Genomic DNA, 14,452 nt, shown 5'->3' on the forward strand with positions numbered 1-14,452 from the left:
TGTGGATTTACCCTTTAAAAACTAGTTTCAAACTAAGTCAGAATACTGTTGCGCAACACTGGCTGACAACAGGAAGTGTTGTAAACAAGTTTCTAGTCTGTGTATCCAGGTTACGGCAGCCTTGTCGATACCCCTCTTTCACAGTAGTCACATTTTTGGGGACAGCGCCTGCTTCTCTTCATAGCCGATTTCCTAACACATTGCATGAATTAACACGTCCCTTTCTTAACAAGAAAAGCTAATTCATTATACTGGCTTACATCCATTTCTGGTGTGCAACAAAAACCAATGTATCTGTATACATTTAGAGCCACCAAACTTATTTTATCTTCATGTTGTTCCTTTGCCAACCTGAAGCCATAAAATCTCACTTCCAGCCCACCCTATTTTCATAAGCATCTCAGAACAGGTGGCAGGGCCCTGACATGCTTCTATAAAAATCAGAGAGGAGCTCAATCCCTACCCTCAGCTCTCACCTTTTCAGCCATCATTTACTTTTTTTATTACCATTAATGGTTATGTATCTGGCTACAAATCTAGGGCACTCTCCTAAAGCTGTCAGGAAAGCTGGCTGCCCCAAGAAACATTGCAGTCACCTTGACATACACAAAACCCCTGTGCCTCTGGCCATCGCCAGATTCATTAAGATTCCACTGCGGAGAGAAGAGGAGGAGACAAAGGAGGAGGAACGAAGGGAGATGATTGGAAGGAAGAAAACGAGGCACCAAGTGGTAGCAACAGCTCGCTGGGGTATTTGTGCTAGTAGTTACTATCCATTCCCCATGAAAATAGGAGTTCTTTCCAGCAGTTAATGAAATGATGATCTCTGGGTGGTAGCCTCCTGCTCTCTATTAAGTTTCAGTTAATAGCCAGGAAGTCACATGATAAATGAGTAGGCCAAAAAAAAAAAAAAAAAAAAATCTTAAATCAGTGTTGCTGGTTAAAATCATTTTTTCCAAATAAAAAACAAAAAAATGTGTTGCTATTCATCACCTCTATATTGTGGACATTTGTCAGTAACCATTATTGTGATGCTGCTCCTACAAATGGAGCAAAACAGTGGGACAATCTAAAAACAATTGAGCTTCCAGCAAATAGATATACCATCATTGGGCCATTTGCATGGTTTGTCATGTTGTGAACTGTCATCCAATTTGAAATGAAATCATCTTAATGCACTGACAAGGACAGACAATGGGTAGCAAGCCAAAAGGAGGCAGCGATGCGTGCAGACACGCACACAGACACACACTAATCAAGTGTATACAGGCGAGAAAAAAACCAAAAAACAATCTGCATCAGCAAAACTTTTCATTCTGATTAAAAACAAATGATATGGGTGTCCTGCACTGCAGCCTCTGGCATGTCACTCTATTTCTATGCAAATACAACTTCATGGTGCGCTTTCAATTATTCCACTTTGAGTGGCAGCCAGGCCTGTGGCTGGGATCGGAAAGGGAATCCCAGTAGAACACAGCGAGGTGGAGGGAATGAGCTTCAAAATTGCTCAAACAGGGAGGGGGGAACAAGCCATATAAACCGAAAAATAAAAATAAAATCATCAAAGCACACACCGTTTTCTGTTACATTTTTTTCATAATTCAAAAAACAAACAAACAAACAAAAAAAGGACGAAAAACATAAAAGACCCATTTGACCTTCCTGCCATATTAGCTGAAAAATTTAAAAGTCAACTAATGAATATATATTGGTTTGCTCATTAAAGCGCAGATGCATTAATTATATGAATTTAGAAACAGCTCATTTGGTGTTCACTCCCCATTACAGGAGAAGCAGAGTGCACATGTGTACAACACAATCATGTTTTTCTTCTACAACAGCAGAAAGGCACCATCACTGTATTCTACTGTATCTAAATTACACAAAAATGACCCATTTCACCTTATTGAGGGCTCCAGCTCCAGTAAGGATGATGTGGGAGTTGTCCACTTGTATGGTCCTCTGTCCAAGCCTCACCAGATAGGCTCCAATACCTATGGCTCGGCATGTGACCTAGAGGAGTGCAAGATTTCCAATAAGCAACCATCCAGCTTTTCACGTCTTTACATACAGCAAGTCTTTCTTCTTAACAGAACATACAAACTCAAGGCAAAGCAGCAGACTACATATATGAATGTGTGTTTTCACACAAGTGCGCACTTGAATCTTACCAGATTCATCGTGATGATCTCCTCGTAAGCCAGAGAGGATTCTCCGGCAATCATTCCCGACCCTCTCAGATTCTCCACACCCAGCCCCTCATCTTTACCTATAATGTCAGTGATCTTGTACCTGCGTGACAACACATACATTCACTCAAATCCAGATGCGATGACCCCCTCTTACCTTTGTCTCAATCTGTCACATCTTGTGTTTGAAGCTTGAAGATTACAAGCTTATAAAATCATATCCTCACATACAAAATTAACTATTAATGCATACTTAAAGAAAAAAAAAATTACCTCGATTCACCCTCATCCTCCACATGTTCGCAATGCACTGAGTTTAGAGCTGAAACCTTCTTGTAATCCTGAGGTGTGAGGTAGAGATACTTGAAACCCTGTAGGAAAAACAAAACATGCAACTGAAATAATGTTGACAGCTTAAAAATTGACAAAAATGAAGATGCAGCAGACAAAAAGTCAGGAAACTTTTTTTTTAAAGACAGAAAAAAAGGAACAAAAAAAATAATTGAGAGAACAGATTAGTCTCAGAATTTATATACTACACCTTTAGTAAAAAAACAAAACAAAACTTAATACATAATAATAAACCTTCAAATGCAAATACACTGAGATAATGACAGCAATTCTGAAACAAAAAAATCTTTTAGAATTATGGAAAACTAAATAACTAAAACTTACTAAAATAAGTATTAGGAATATTACGATATTCTCAATAATTATCTACAAATAGTGATTAGTGGATTTCACTTAAAATAAAAATAAAAAATTCTATACAAATTTAAATTAAAGTTTAAGTATAGCCTAATGTCTCTGAGACTCTGCTGGCTGACCTTGTAAGGATCAGCTGGATCTTGCCAGGCCACATGAAACATATGTCTGATTTCCTCTGCCAGACCGATGCGTGCACCGCTGTTGGCCGCAATATAGAGTCGGGGGATGCCACTTTCCCGAGCCATCTCTGAGGCTCGCAGGAACAGCATGTCCTCCTGGGGCCCAAAGGAGCCTATCTTGTGTGTGATGTCATTGCTTATGACAATGATCTCACGTCCTGCTGGGTACTCTGGGGTTCGCAGGGTCATCCGCCATGCCACCATGCCAATCTGGAGAGATCAAATAGGGAAACTTTAACCCAATAAATACAGAATATCTGTAAGTATTAGACAATAAATAATCCACATTAGCTGCATAGTTGTTTTTCTGATTTTGACCATGTTTGCTCAACGGTGGAATAAAAAGTGTGAAATCCTCCACATTTGTTGAATCAAGACAGAATCAGAACGCAGCTTTACATCTTTGGAATAAATAGAAGTATAATATAGACAGTCATCTATTTATCTATACTACCATCTTTATTGCATCAGAGCAAAAGAAAATGTGTACATTCTGAAATAAGAGGCGAGTGTGTCAAAAAATGTCAATGTCAAAAATTCCTGCTTTTCAAGGTTTGTTTTCATGCTTCAAGCTTAAACACGGACCTCGTTGCCCCCTGGCAGTCGATTCATCTGTACCAGCTGACCTTGAGCATCAAGAACCAGCTCTGTGAAGGTGAGCAGCTCAGAAGGAAGAGGACACTGAGGTAAGTCGGCAAAAGCCTGACATGAATGCCAAAGCTTTTTCAGAGCCTGAAGATAGGATAAAATAGGCAGCATGTTAATATGTTATTATTTAGTACATCTAAGCAGAAGCTAAATATAATAGGCACGTTTTTGTACAGTACCTGTCTGAACATTTCTGGAAAGTCATAGACATAGGTGGTGCCCAGAGATTGTGCTTGGAAGCGTTTAGACTGCAACAGGTCTTTGGTAACATATGGTGTATTGATGAGCATGCCATGCAAGGGGCCCTGCTTGTCTCCATATGCTTGGAACATAATCTGGAAAAAGGCCATAAGTGGTCACTTTAGTGATACAATGATCTCTTCAACAACCTTGGCATTAAGATGAAATCAAGATGAAAACACATGACAGGAAAAAAAAAACAACTAAAAAAACGTGATAATGATTAAAAGCACTTCTCATAGTTACTGGACATCAAAAGAATTCCTCTCATGTAGCGCTCTCACTATGTTGCAACTTTAGTATGTGTTATTACTTCATTATTTATCCTCCCAACAATATTACATTTTAATGCATGAAATGAGTACAGCTAAAACACTTCGAGCTGTCACTTTTGTTGGTAACCATATAACAGTCTTCACATAAAAAACAAACTGTGAATCTCTTATATTATGGAACGATTAAAGCCACCACAGAGCAAACATGGGAAAAAGACAAAAATAAGACATGAAATGTGTTGAAGATGACAGAAATCTTCCTTCATTGCTTCATGTAGCTTTCATCTCTTCAGCACTGCCTTACTACTGAATGGATGGCCGTGACCACTGAAAGATGAATGGACGGCTGGATTGATGAATCTCGCATATCTTACCTGAGTTACCTGAGTTTAGAAAAAAGATATTGCTAAAAGAACTGTCCAATGGGCTATGGGCAAGACACCATACTGGATCTCTACTCCAAATAATAAAAACTTGAAGTTTCTATTATGATATATACAACTACGAAATTTACAACAGAGTCTGGTAAATTGTACTCTACAAGCTGAGGTTTCCAGGAAGGAGCTGATGCCCTTTACCAGTGAATGGACAATAAGGAGATGAGATGGATGATGTATGAGTGCCCCACCTGTCGGTCTTTGGGCCCCACCTGTCCCGTTCGGGCATCAGTGACCTCCTTGTAGAGGCTGATATCCAGGTAGTAGCCAGATTCATTTGTAAGGAAGAGGCGGATGGGAATTTGCTTCCCCGTTGGAGTCAAGCGGATGTTAATCTTCAACTCGGCCTGCAGGACTCGAAGCTTCCACAGACGGCTGCCGTAACGCATCACCATGGAGCGCACAGACTCCTCGATCTGAAGTTCACAGGAAAAGATTAGCAGGAAGCAAACACAGTGGCAGTAATTTACTCTGTCAATCAGATATTTGTGGGTAATATTTTCCCAGACCTTTGATGGGTCCATGATGACTGTAGGGACAAAGTTGAGGAAGATATGGTTACAGTCAGTTCGCACAGTTGTGTTGTTGAAAGCCACCTCCAGTTCATCCATAGCTTCCAGCAGCAGGCGCTCTGCTTCATTGTGAAGGTATTCAAAGGAGGCCTCCTAATAAAAGAGGAGGAAAAAATAAATCTCAACAGCATCGAACACGGCAGAATTTGGGGGCTAAAAATTAAAGGCAAAAAATAGAAAGTTTCTCATCCAAAACCAAGCTTGTAATCTTACCTTTGTTACCAGATCAGAGTGGCGGATAATGGCACGGACAAAGAAACGGTAGTCCGTAACTTCTGTGCCCACCTCCACTCGGGCTGCACCCAGATACAGGTGCATCTTGTGATTGGCACATGGAATGGCAGTGAGAGCAAAATTCCGCATGCGGTTGAGCTCCAGCTGGAATGCTAATGCAGGCTCTAAATGACGATAGATCCGGTCCTCCTCAAACTATTGAGACACAGACAGGATACAATAACAAACAGTAACACAGTCCTGCAGAGACAAGTTTGTTTCAATATTTTACTGAGCACCTCAGTTTTTTTCTTAACTAGCACCTCTAACATTAACAGACACAGTTTAAATTGGCAATTTCACGATTGCTCAGTTGGTTTAAGTGTAAAAAGACGCCCATGAGCCACACACTGTATTAAGTAAATTAAGTCATGGGCAATATCAATCTCAGAAAGCTGCTAATGGGTGTCATTTCTCTTAAATGGGGGACATAATTAAAGAGTTCATTAGTTTAATGAGTTTTAGTCATGTCATTGTAGTGAAACTATCAGGAGTAGCAGAAATGAAGAGCCATCACTGACTGCAACTGAATGAAAGTTAACACTGCTTGGAACGGGTGGTCAGTCTGTTTTTTTTCCCTAAACAGGCTGTTTCATTGTCATGGGAATAATCCGACATACATGTGCATTAAATACACAGTATATTCATCTTTCCAATAGAGGTCCCTTCTCCATAGGCTCAACATTAACTTGACATTTAAGCAAAAATACATTTTATATGACAGTGATGATTTGGATTTGTGTTATGTGAGCACCCACCTTGTCCCTGGCACGGAATGTGAAAAATTTAGGAAATTCCCTCTGTGTAAATAATCATAAGACAAAGAAATAAATTAATCAAAATGTTGTACATAACAGATTACATTTTCTATAAAGACAGCAATTCTGTGTTAAGAATGACAAATTAATTAGACTTTCACCAACTGTGCCTAATTACAGCAGCTCAAAAAAAGCCATTATGATCTTTGCTGAAATAGCTATATGGAAAGGAACAGTCACAATTAGGACCTTAATCGACACGCAGGGGGCCCTGTGTTCTTTTACTGCGATAATTTACCTATCAAGAAATCACTATGTATTCACCAAAGCAGAGGGCTAACATAATAATAGCAATGGGCTCAACATATAAGCACCCATTACATTCTAATGCATAAAACATGTCCTCCTTTCAGAGATCCAGTGATTCTCTGAATAATGCCTGGTAGGCCTGTCTGATGTTATCACATGAAGTCTCCCACTTGCCAAAATAATGCCAGATGGATTGGAGACGCCCTCATCACACCACAAGCTACATAATAATCAGATGACTGCAAAAGTATACACAGTGTAAACCTTCATAGCTATGATTTAACACTGATTGCAAATGACCCACTGCAATATAGTGAACTGAAGAAAAATCTTTTCAGAGTGAGCATGCATAAAACAGTAGCGGCCACAATGATAGGGACATCTGTTATTATGACAATGACTTTGTCTTTTCTATTCAAATCCCTGTCATCTAAATGCAACTGGTCTCTTGATAATATGTCAAACTCTGAAAGACAAATGGTACATCACAAAACTGCTACATCTGGGGGTTCAAACTCTTATGTGGCTAAAATGTGTGGTCCCATCACTAATAGGGCATTTCCATCTAAAAATGATGAGCTCACAATCTGTGTGATTTATTTAAGCTGGTATAACCGAGCTGTAAAAAAAACAAACAAACAAACAAACAAAAACAAAAAAAAGCAGCTGCAGGATGGCAAAGATTAAAAAAAGTCTGTGCTAAACAGAATTAGTGTATGCATGTTAATACACTATCATTAATCTACCTCCTGTAGGTGGCGTTTCCAACAACATCTACAGTGATATTTTGCACTTTCTATGTAATTTGTGTTGGTTGTGAAACAAATGCACTGTTGACGACAGAATTCTTCTGCCTTCCATTACTTACATGAAACCTTTGGTCCACCTCACAGTTGACTTGCTTCCTGAAATCCTGTCATCAAAAATGCAGCAAAAGCAAGGCATGCAGAAGGAGATACAGAGACAAAAGAGGAAAACCAGCTAAATTTCAAATGCAAATTATTACCACAATTACTACAGTATTGCCACACATAACAAATTAATAAAATATTAGTGATAACAAAAAGGTCAGATGCAAGCTCAGTTTATTTCTGATATTTTGGTACATGCGGTTCAGTAGTGCCGAACTGATGGCATGCAAGGCAGCTGATGGTGAAGATAGATGGTTTTCTGAGTTTTAAGTTTTAAATCAGAAGCCTCACCTTTTGAGCCACGAGGAAAGTCAACCTTCGGATGCCGTGTTCAAACAGCAGAGATTTCTGGAATAAGAAAAAAATTTTGTTAAAAAAAATTAAAATAAATATATATATTTATAGTCAGGATGATAAGAACAAGCTAAGTCATCTCATATATTCTAATCCATTTTCTTAACTGACAAGATACAAGGTTTTTGCTGTAGATGTCTCCCACCTTTGACTGAGTGAATTCCCGGAACATAGCTGCCAGGCCATCATCATCAATGTCGCTGTCAGTCTTTATAGCAACATTCAGGATATGGATAGGCTCATCCTGGATACTCTGGGTAACAAAGCAAATACACATCTAATTCGAATCCTTAGTTATAGGGGTCAGTGACAGGCTAGTGACTAGTACAAGTCTGCCCTCTTCACCTTGTTGTCCTCTTCACCGTACAGCACGGGATTGCCTCCTTCTGGGAAGGTTGGACTTTGTGGAGGAGAGTCAGAGAAGCAGCTCAACATATCAGTTATGTTCCTATAAAATATTTAAAAAATATATAAAAACGATTAGTGATACTTTTACCTCCCAATAAAAACCACTCAAGTTTAGAATTTTTTTACACAAGGACTGACTTGGTGAACTCCTGGAAGCTGCGGAAAGCCACCATGGCTCCCATGCGCTGGCAGGGTGGTGTAAAAGACGTGTCAAGCAGAACGTCGCTCACACTGGCCATGTGCACCATGCCGTAGTGATTCAGGTTGGATGAGAATGACATCCTAAGGTGTAGACAGAGAAATATTAAAAAAGGCTTGAATGTTAAAAAAACAAGCAAACAAAACAAACAAAAAAAAACAAGTAGTAACAAAACACCACCAAGGAATGAACATAGGAAAAGAGCTATACCGTAGGCAAGGACATTTAGATATATCCTGTTACGATAACACCGCTTTGCAGTGAACAAGACCACGTAAAACCACCAGAATGACCCCTCAAGTATCCAAGTTTCATTTTGATGTGTGTTAGTCCTTTGATTGTAAGCAGGCAACCCCAAAGTTACAGCTTGTATAAGCACTCGAGAGGTCTTATGTGTCAAACCTGTCCACAGTATCCAAATCTGATGCATTTTTCTTCTCAGCATTATCATCCTGTGATTCATTTTCTGGTGCTTTAGGGTCCTGGGGTTTAGTTTCCTCTAATTTAGTGTCCATGACTTTAAGATTTTCCAGGACTGAAGGAAACATTTTCCTGGCAGGACAGTCAGAGGTTTCAGTTTTGGAGATGCGTACTAGTATATGATTTCTACCAAAATTTTATGTGATCATCTTAAACTATATGACATACATAAGTTATCTTAAACTTGCACAATACTGAAGCACATACACAGCAGTTAGATACAGAGCAGTCATTTCAACAGAAACAGGCACCCATCAGTAAAGACATTTTTTGGCAGAAAGGTTGAATGCCATAGGCCATGCAGATGTCAGTAAAATTAAATTACTCTGCAATTATCAACCAGACTAGACCAAAGTTACTAAATCTAAACAAATAAAACAGCTTTATAACCAACAACTAGATAATTAATCTCAACTTGAATTACAGCTTTATTCATCCAGCTAGCTAGTCACCGGTAGTGGATGCAATTAAAAGAATGTTTTACCTGTTTAGAGTGGGGATGTTCCCTCTGCAATCAAATAACATTGATTATCAAGTGGTTAGTGACAGGCATCAGAAGGAAGACATTTAAGGTGTAGCAATGTGTGCATGTGATTATATGTGTCCCTTAACATATTTTTGCACCAGGAACAACCAAATTATTCTGTGACTTCACACATAAAAAGATTAACGAGAAACACATCTGATGTAAATGCAGCCAATTACATTTGTATCCTTGGTGCTCTGTATGTGTGTGTGTGTGTGTGTTTGGGAAGGGGGGGGGGGACTGGAAAATTTCATGGGTGGAGTTTCAGAATCTTGTATGCATCCACTGCATATAGAAATGGATGTAATGAATGGTAAAATTATGGTAAATAACTCTTTCTCACAATAAACACACATTTTGCTACTTAACTGCTTCCTCTACACATGCATCACGTGATCCAAAAAGAAACAAACAAACCCTGTTCAGAGACTAACTCTGAACAAAGAGCGGATCACATCACACTCTCATGCCGTTCCGTATGTCACAAATTATGATGCAAAAATGAAGGTTAATTTATACACAGTAAAACACAAGCATGCGGATGGATGAGTGCAAGGATTTCAAAAAAATAAGCACTACTTAGTAACCACAAGCAAATGCATTGAAACAAACAAAAAATACACAAAACATGCAATCACACATGGACGAACTGAACCCAGCTGCTGAAACTGAGTGAGTGCAACAGAAATGCCACAGTACTGTGTCTGTTAAAAACCTTTTCAAATACTGAGCACGTACAATAACTTCTGACTTTTTTTGTGCCAGATGTTTTTTTTTCCCCTCAGAACTTAAGCAAGAGCACGTGACCTGAAACTCTTGATTCTCAATTGCTTAATTGCTCAGTCCTGTTTTAACAAACCAAGAAAAGTATTTTCAGTGGTGAAAAATACCTTCTTTTTTTGCACATGACAACATTTACAGGAAAAACAATGGCGAACAGTGACACAGAGGTAGGAAAAAAAAAACAAACCCAAAAAAAACAGGGACCGTGGATATAAAAAGTGCACACATCCCTGCTGGGGGAAAAATAATGAGACAACAATAAATCATTATAAAAATTCTTCCCACCTTTATTGTGACCTATAACTTGTACGACTCAAGAGAAAAACAAACCAATCTGTTATGGGGAAAAAAATGTAAACATAAAAAATAAGCTGGCTGCATAAAAATGCACACCTCTAAAACTAGTACATTACTGGAGCACCTTTTAATTTAAACGTGGCATTCAGTTTTCTTGAGTACACAGTTGTCATCAATTAGAGACTCTCGTTAACCTCGCATAAAGTTCAGCTGTCCTAATAAGATTTTGCTGACATTTACACCATGTCTAGACTATGGGCTAGTGTTGCAAGACTGAAGCCTATTCTGACAAAGAAAACATCCATACACAAGTCTCCTAAAAGCTTGTGGGAAAATGTGATACGGTCTGAAGGTTGAACTTTTTGGCACAATTTCATACAGAACGTTTGGTGCTAAAACCACTCTATGCATGACCGTACTTAAAGTGAAGCACGGTGTTGGCAGTATCATGCTTTGGAGCTGCTTTTCTTTAGCTGGAAACTTAAGTGTTAGTGGAGTGGACAGAACTCGAAACATTTCTACCACCAGTCACAAGAAACCCTTCAAGTTTCTTGCAGACAGCTGAATTAAAGGTTGTGCACATTTATGCAACCAGCTTATTATGCTGATTTGTTTCTTCAATTGAATTGTACAGGTTATAGGTCACATTAAAGGTACCAAAAGTTGAGAATTATTTATTGTGGTTTTAATTTTTATTTCTCAGATGCTTGGCATTTTAACTAGGGTGAGTATGCTATTTATATCCACTGTACTTAATAATAAGTATTCTTTATCTTTTAACAGTTACAGTATAATAGGTCATGAAAATTTTATGCAGCCATGCTACACCTTGAGTTGGGATGTCAAAAAAAATAAAAAATAAATAAAATGTTGTAGAAAACTGTAAGACAGGAAAAAATTCAGGTTCCTCTATTTAGAAACACAGGCATAAGCAGCAACTGCAGCACATCATTGCAGGTCCCGCTGCTAACACGCAGACTAATATTATTATTGTTGTGTTGTCACCTTGCAAGCAATTTTGATAAAAGCTAACTTTTAATGAAAAATTCAACATGAGAGTAAGAGTAGAATTACTGATGGCACAGCGTCCTGGGGAAAGGAGGGGGTCAGGACAGCAGAATAGTAATGCACATGTACGCGTTTCAGCTATTTTCATGAGCAATACCTGTTGGGATGTGAAGTGGGAAGCATGAACTGAAACTCTACTATACATGTGTTGTCCTTCAGTTGTCGATGCTGAACACTGTTGAGCTCGTAGGCGATGTATGCTCTCCGAACATACACCTGACATTATTGAAGACAGGCAATGCTGGTCAGATATGTGAAGTGCTTGTAAAGTTTGTTCAACTTAAATTCAGAGAAAGTGATTAATAAACAAGACTCTTATTCCTCTCACCTCCAGGGCGGCCATCCTGACTACCTGATTACTGTGGTAGAAGAAGTTGGGGAGAACGTCAAAGATGGATGTCTCTGAAAGGATCAGTTTCTAGAGAAAGAAAAATAACAAAGAAAAAAAAAAAAAAGTATAATCATACACCTTGGACATTTTGTCTGTTGTTGTGAAACACATGCACAGCCACAACTACTGCTCTTGCCCTTTAATGCTCACCTGAAGGTTCTCAATGCAGAACTGGTGCCCATACATATCGATGGCAGAGAGAAAGATTGACTCCACCTGGTTGTGTCGTAGCTCATAAGAGGGAAGGTGGGAAGCTATCAACACCTGGAAGAATAAGATAAATGTGCTCTTCAGGTATAGCACAGCAAACACTACTTAATTATGCTTTCCTTTACATTTTCTGACAGTGTCAACCTTTACACTGTTTCAGCTACACACTTTGTTGTGCTAATGTGTCACATGTTTTACTTTATATTTATATTTATTTTTAAAGAAATGGAGAGCATATAGTGAGATCTGGTGGGAAAATACTAAATAAATAAAGTCTGGTAGTGAGTTACATTCATAGTTGTGTTGGTGTTTCTGTATTGCTCAGCGATCACAGGTGATTCTGAGCTTTGATGTTGCACTTTGACAAACAGTTACTTTTAATAAAACAGCAAAGAGAAAAAACTTCTCTCTACACAGACTGTCAGAGATGTATGGATGAATATTAGCTATTGCATTACTAAAATGAGCAAGCTAGATACAACTACAAACTATGACATTTTGTTTCATGCTGTGCTTACAGGGCACATTACTGCTCAACAGGACAATCACAGAGTTTAAGGCCCATGTTGCTGCAAATTATCTTAAAAGTGCATGTCAGGCTACGCCAGAGGTTAAAAAATCCACAGTCCTACCAATTAGGCATCACCTGAGCCAATCCACAGCCTCTGCCACTTCAAAAGCTTTTCAGCTAAACAATCAGGCTTTTAGATCTTTTTTTTTTTTCAACTAACTTCTTTTAGTTTCCGAATAGTACTTCTTCATTGCTGTACAGTTTTGTTTTGTTTTTTTAAATTCTGTTATTTCATTGTAGTATGTCAAACAAGATTAGGAGTTCAATTCTGACCTGCCGAGCACGCAGCGCCACCTTTGCATTGGTTGTCTTGCTGAGCTGGGTGAGTTCAGTCAAAATGGCCATCAATTCATCAGTTAGTGTTGGATCACGGCCACAGAGCTGGTCCTGCATGGAGAAGAAGAGGAAGAAGAAGAATATGATAAAAGGCACGACTGCTGAAAATCACTTTTTTATAGAGATTTCTAAATCAGTAAGAATGGATACTTACAATCAGCATAGTAACAAGTAGATTCTTCTTGGTGACTTGAGCATGGGAAAAGATATAATTGAGCACATTGGCCATGTCACCCTTGTTTTCCTCACGCAGTGCAAAGACACACTTATCGTAGTGTCCTGTTGACAGATAGATAAGAGCGTTGGTAAAAACTGGACAGGAAACTTGAGGTTTAAGAGCACCATCAAGTGGTGAGAATATGCTAATGCAATGTTTCTGCTATCCAAGCAAGAAAGTGTCAAGTCACTGTTTCTCACCATTCTGAAACTGGATCTCTACTTTTAGATATTGTCTAAGCAAGTCCATCACGACAGCCTTCATGTGACCTCTGATGCCGCTGCGGTACCTGTTAGACACAAAAACATTCTGGTCTTACAAGAAAAATGTATGCTGTTGTGCAGATAAAGCACACAGACAAAACATTTACTTTAAACCCTAGGATTAAAACTTGGTGATATTTAGATAAAAAGTATGTTGCTCACTTCTGCACCAGCTGAACAATGCTTTGTGTGTTCATAAAGAAGACTTCTCTCTCTGATTTCTTGTTAAGAGTAGCTGCATGGCTGTCCAGTATGTTTGCAATCTGGAAACAAAGGAAGAAACAATAAGCATTTAATCCCACCAGCAGTGGAGACTGATAAGCATTTAATCCCTTTGGCACTGACAACGCGTTCCTTAACAAGTGTGTGTTACAGGCTATGTAAAGAAATTTAAAAGCTACATGAAATTCTGGACCACAAATCTATTTGTCACTCACACACATCCGCACCTAGATATGGCACTTTCATTCTGCATGAAGCCACTGGGTTCATTGTTTTCAAAATACATTTTTAAAAAATGGTCACATGAAAGTGGGCTGTAACTGTATAAGGAGCTCAGGTCTGAAAAGCTGATAAGGTATGTGTAGTAAGAAATATGTGGTTCATGTGCAAGTGTCTGTGATGCACCTGCTGGCTGGGGAACTGGCAAAGCACAGAAGTTATGTTGCTGGCATACTGAGCCATCTCCTTCTTGATGGCCTTCTCCACAGCAGGGGGGATGCGACCTGAAACACTCGTCATGATGTCTTGAAGCTCCAACAGTGGTAAAGAAGGATCGCGCATGGTTTTCATTACCCTTTCCACCCATTCTTTCAACTAGGAGAGACACAAGAAGTGTGTTCAAGACTAA

The 14,452-nt window shown here is 38.9% G+C and overlaps 1 protein-coding gene across 11 annotated transcripts in view; it reads right to left on the reverse strand.

Annotated features, from left to right (window-relative positions):
* The window catches only part of acaca (acetyl-CoA carboxylase alpha), a 33,626-nt gene that overhangs the window by 7,243 nt on the left and 11,931 nt on the right, over positions 1–14,452 (reverse strand). For 2 of the 11 annotated variants that reach the window (XM_085288496.1, XM_085288502.1), the window contains exons 20-44: positions 14,230–14,418; positions 13,765–13,865; positions 13,540–13,628; positions 13,277–13,401; positions 13,060–13,173; positions 12,156–12,269; positions 11,943–12,032; positions 11,712–11,830; positions 9,425–9,448; positions 8,863–9,012; positions 8,400–8,543; positions 8,199–8,301; positions 7,999–8,106; positions 7,791–7,847; positions 7,457–7,501; positions 6,280–6,321; positions 5,462–5,677; positions 5,186–5,341; positions 4,868–5,092; positions 3,904–4,059; positions 3,662–3,808; positions 3,017–3,286; positions 2,463–2,560; positions 2,172–2,292; positions 1,903–2,013 (exon numbers count right to left, since the gene is read on the reverse strand). In XM_085288496.1, the coding sequence (XP_085144622.1) occupies positions 1,903–2,013; positions 2,172–2,292; positions 2,463–2,560; positions 3,017–3,286; positions 3,662–3,808; positions 3,904–4,059; positions 4,868–5,092; positions 5,186–5,341; positions 5,462–5,677; positions 6,280–6,321; positions 7,457–7,501; positions 7,791–7,847; positions 7,999–8,106; positions 8,199–8,301; positions 8,400–8,543; positions 8,863–9,012; positions 9,425–9,448; positions 11,712–11,830; positions 11,943–12,032; positions 12,156–12,269; positions 13,060–13,173; positions 13,277–13,401; positions 13,540–13,628; positions 13,765–13,865; positions 14,230–14,418 (3,114 nt within the window). The remainder of the gene's footprint in view (positions 1–1,902; positions 2,014–2,171; positions 2,293–2,462; positions 2,561–3,016; positions 3,287–3,661; positions 3,809–3,903; positions 4,060–4,867; positions 5,093–5,185; positions 5,342–5,461; positions 5,678–6,279; positions 6,322–7,456; positions 7,502–7,790; positions 7,848–7,998; positions 8,107–8,198; positions 8,302–8,399; positions 8,544–8,862; positions 9,013–9,424; positions 9,449–11,711; positions 11,831–11,942; positions 12,033–12,155; positions 12,270–13,059; positions 13,174–13,276; positions 13,402–13,539; positions 13,629–13,764; positions 13,866–14,229; positions 14,419–14,452) is intronic. The other 9 variants (XM_085288493.1, XM_085288503.1, XM_085288497.1 and 6 more) reach the window with 9 other exon arrangements.

This window comes from Mchenga conophoros, linkage group LG10 (assembly GCF_057382185.1).
Source record: "Mchenga conophoros isolate Kocher_MC1m ecotype Shallow Benthic linkage group LG10, M_conophoros_male_GT1.1, whole genome shotgun sequence".
Lineage (NCBI taxonomy): Eukaryota > Metazoa > Chordata > Actinopteri > Cichliformes > Cichlidae > Mchenga > Mchenga conophoros.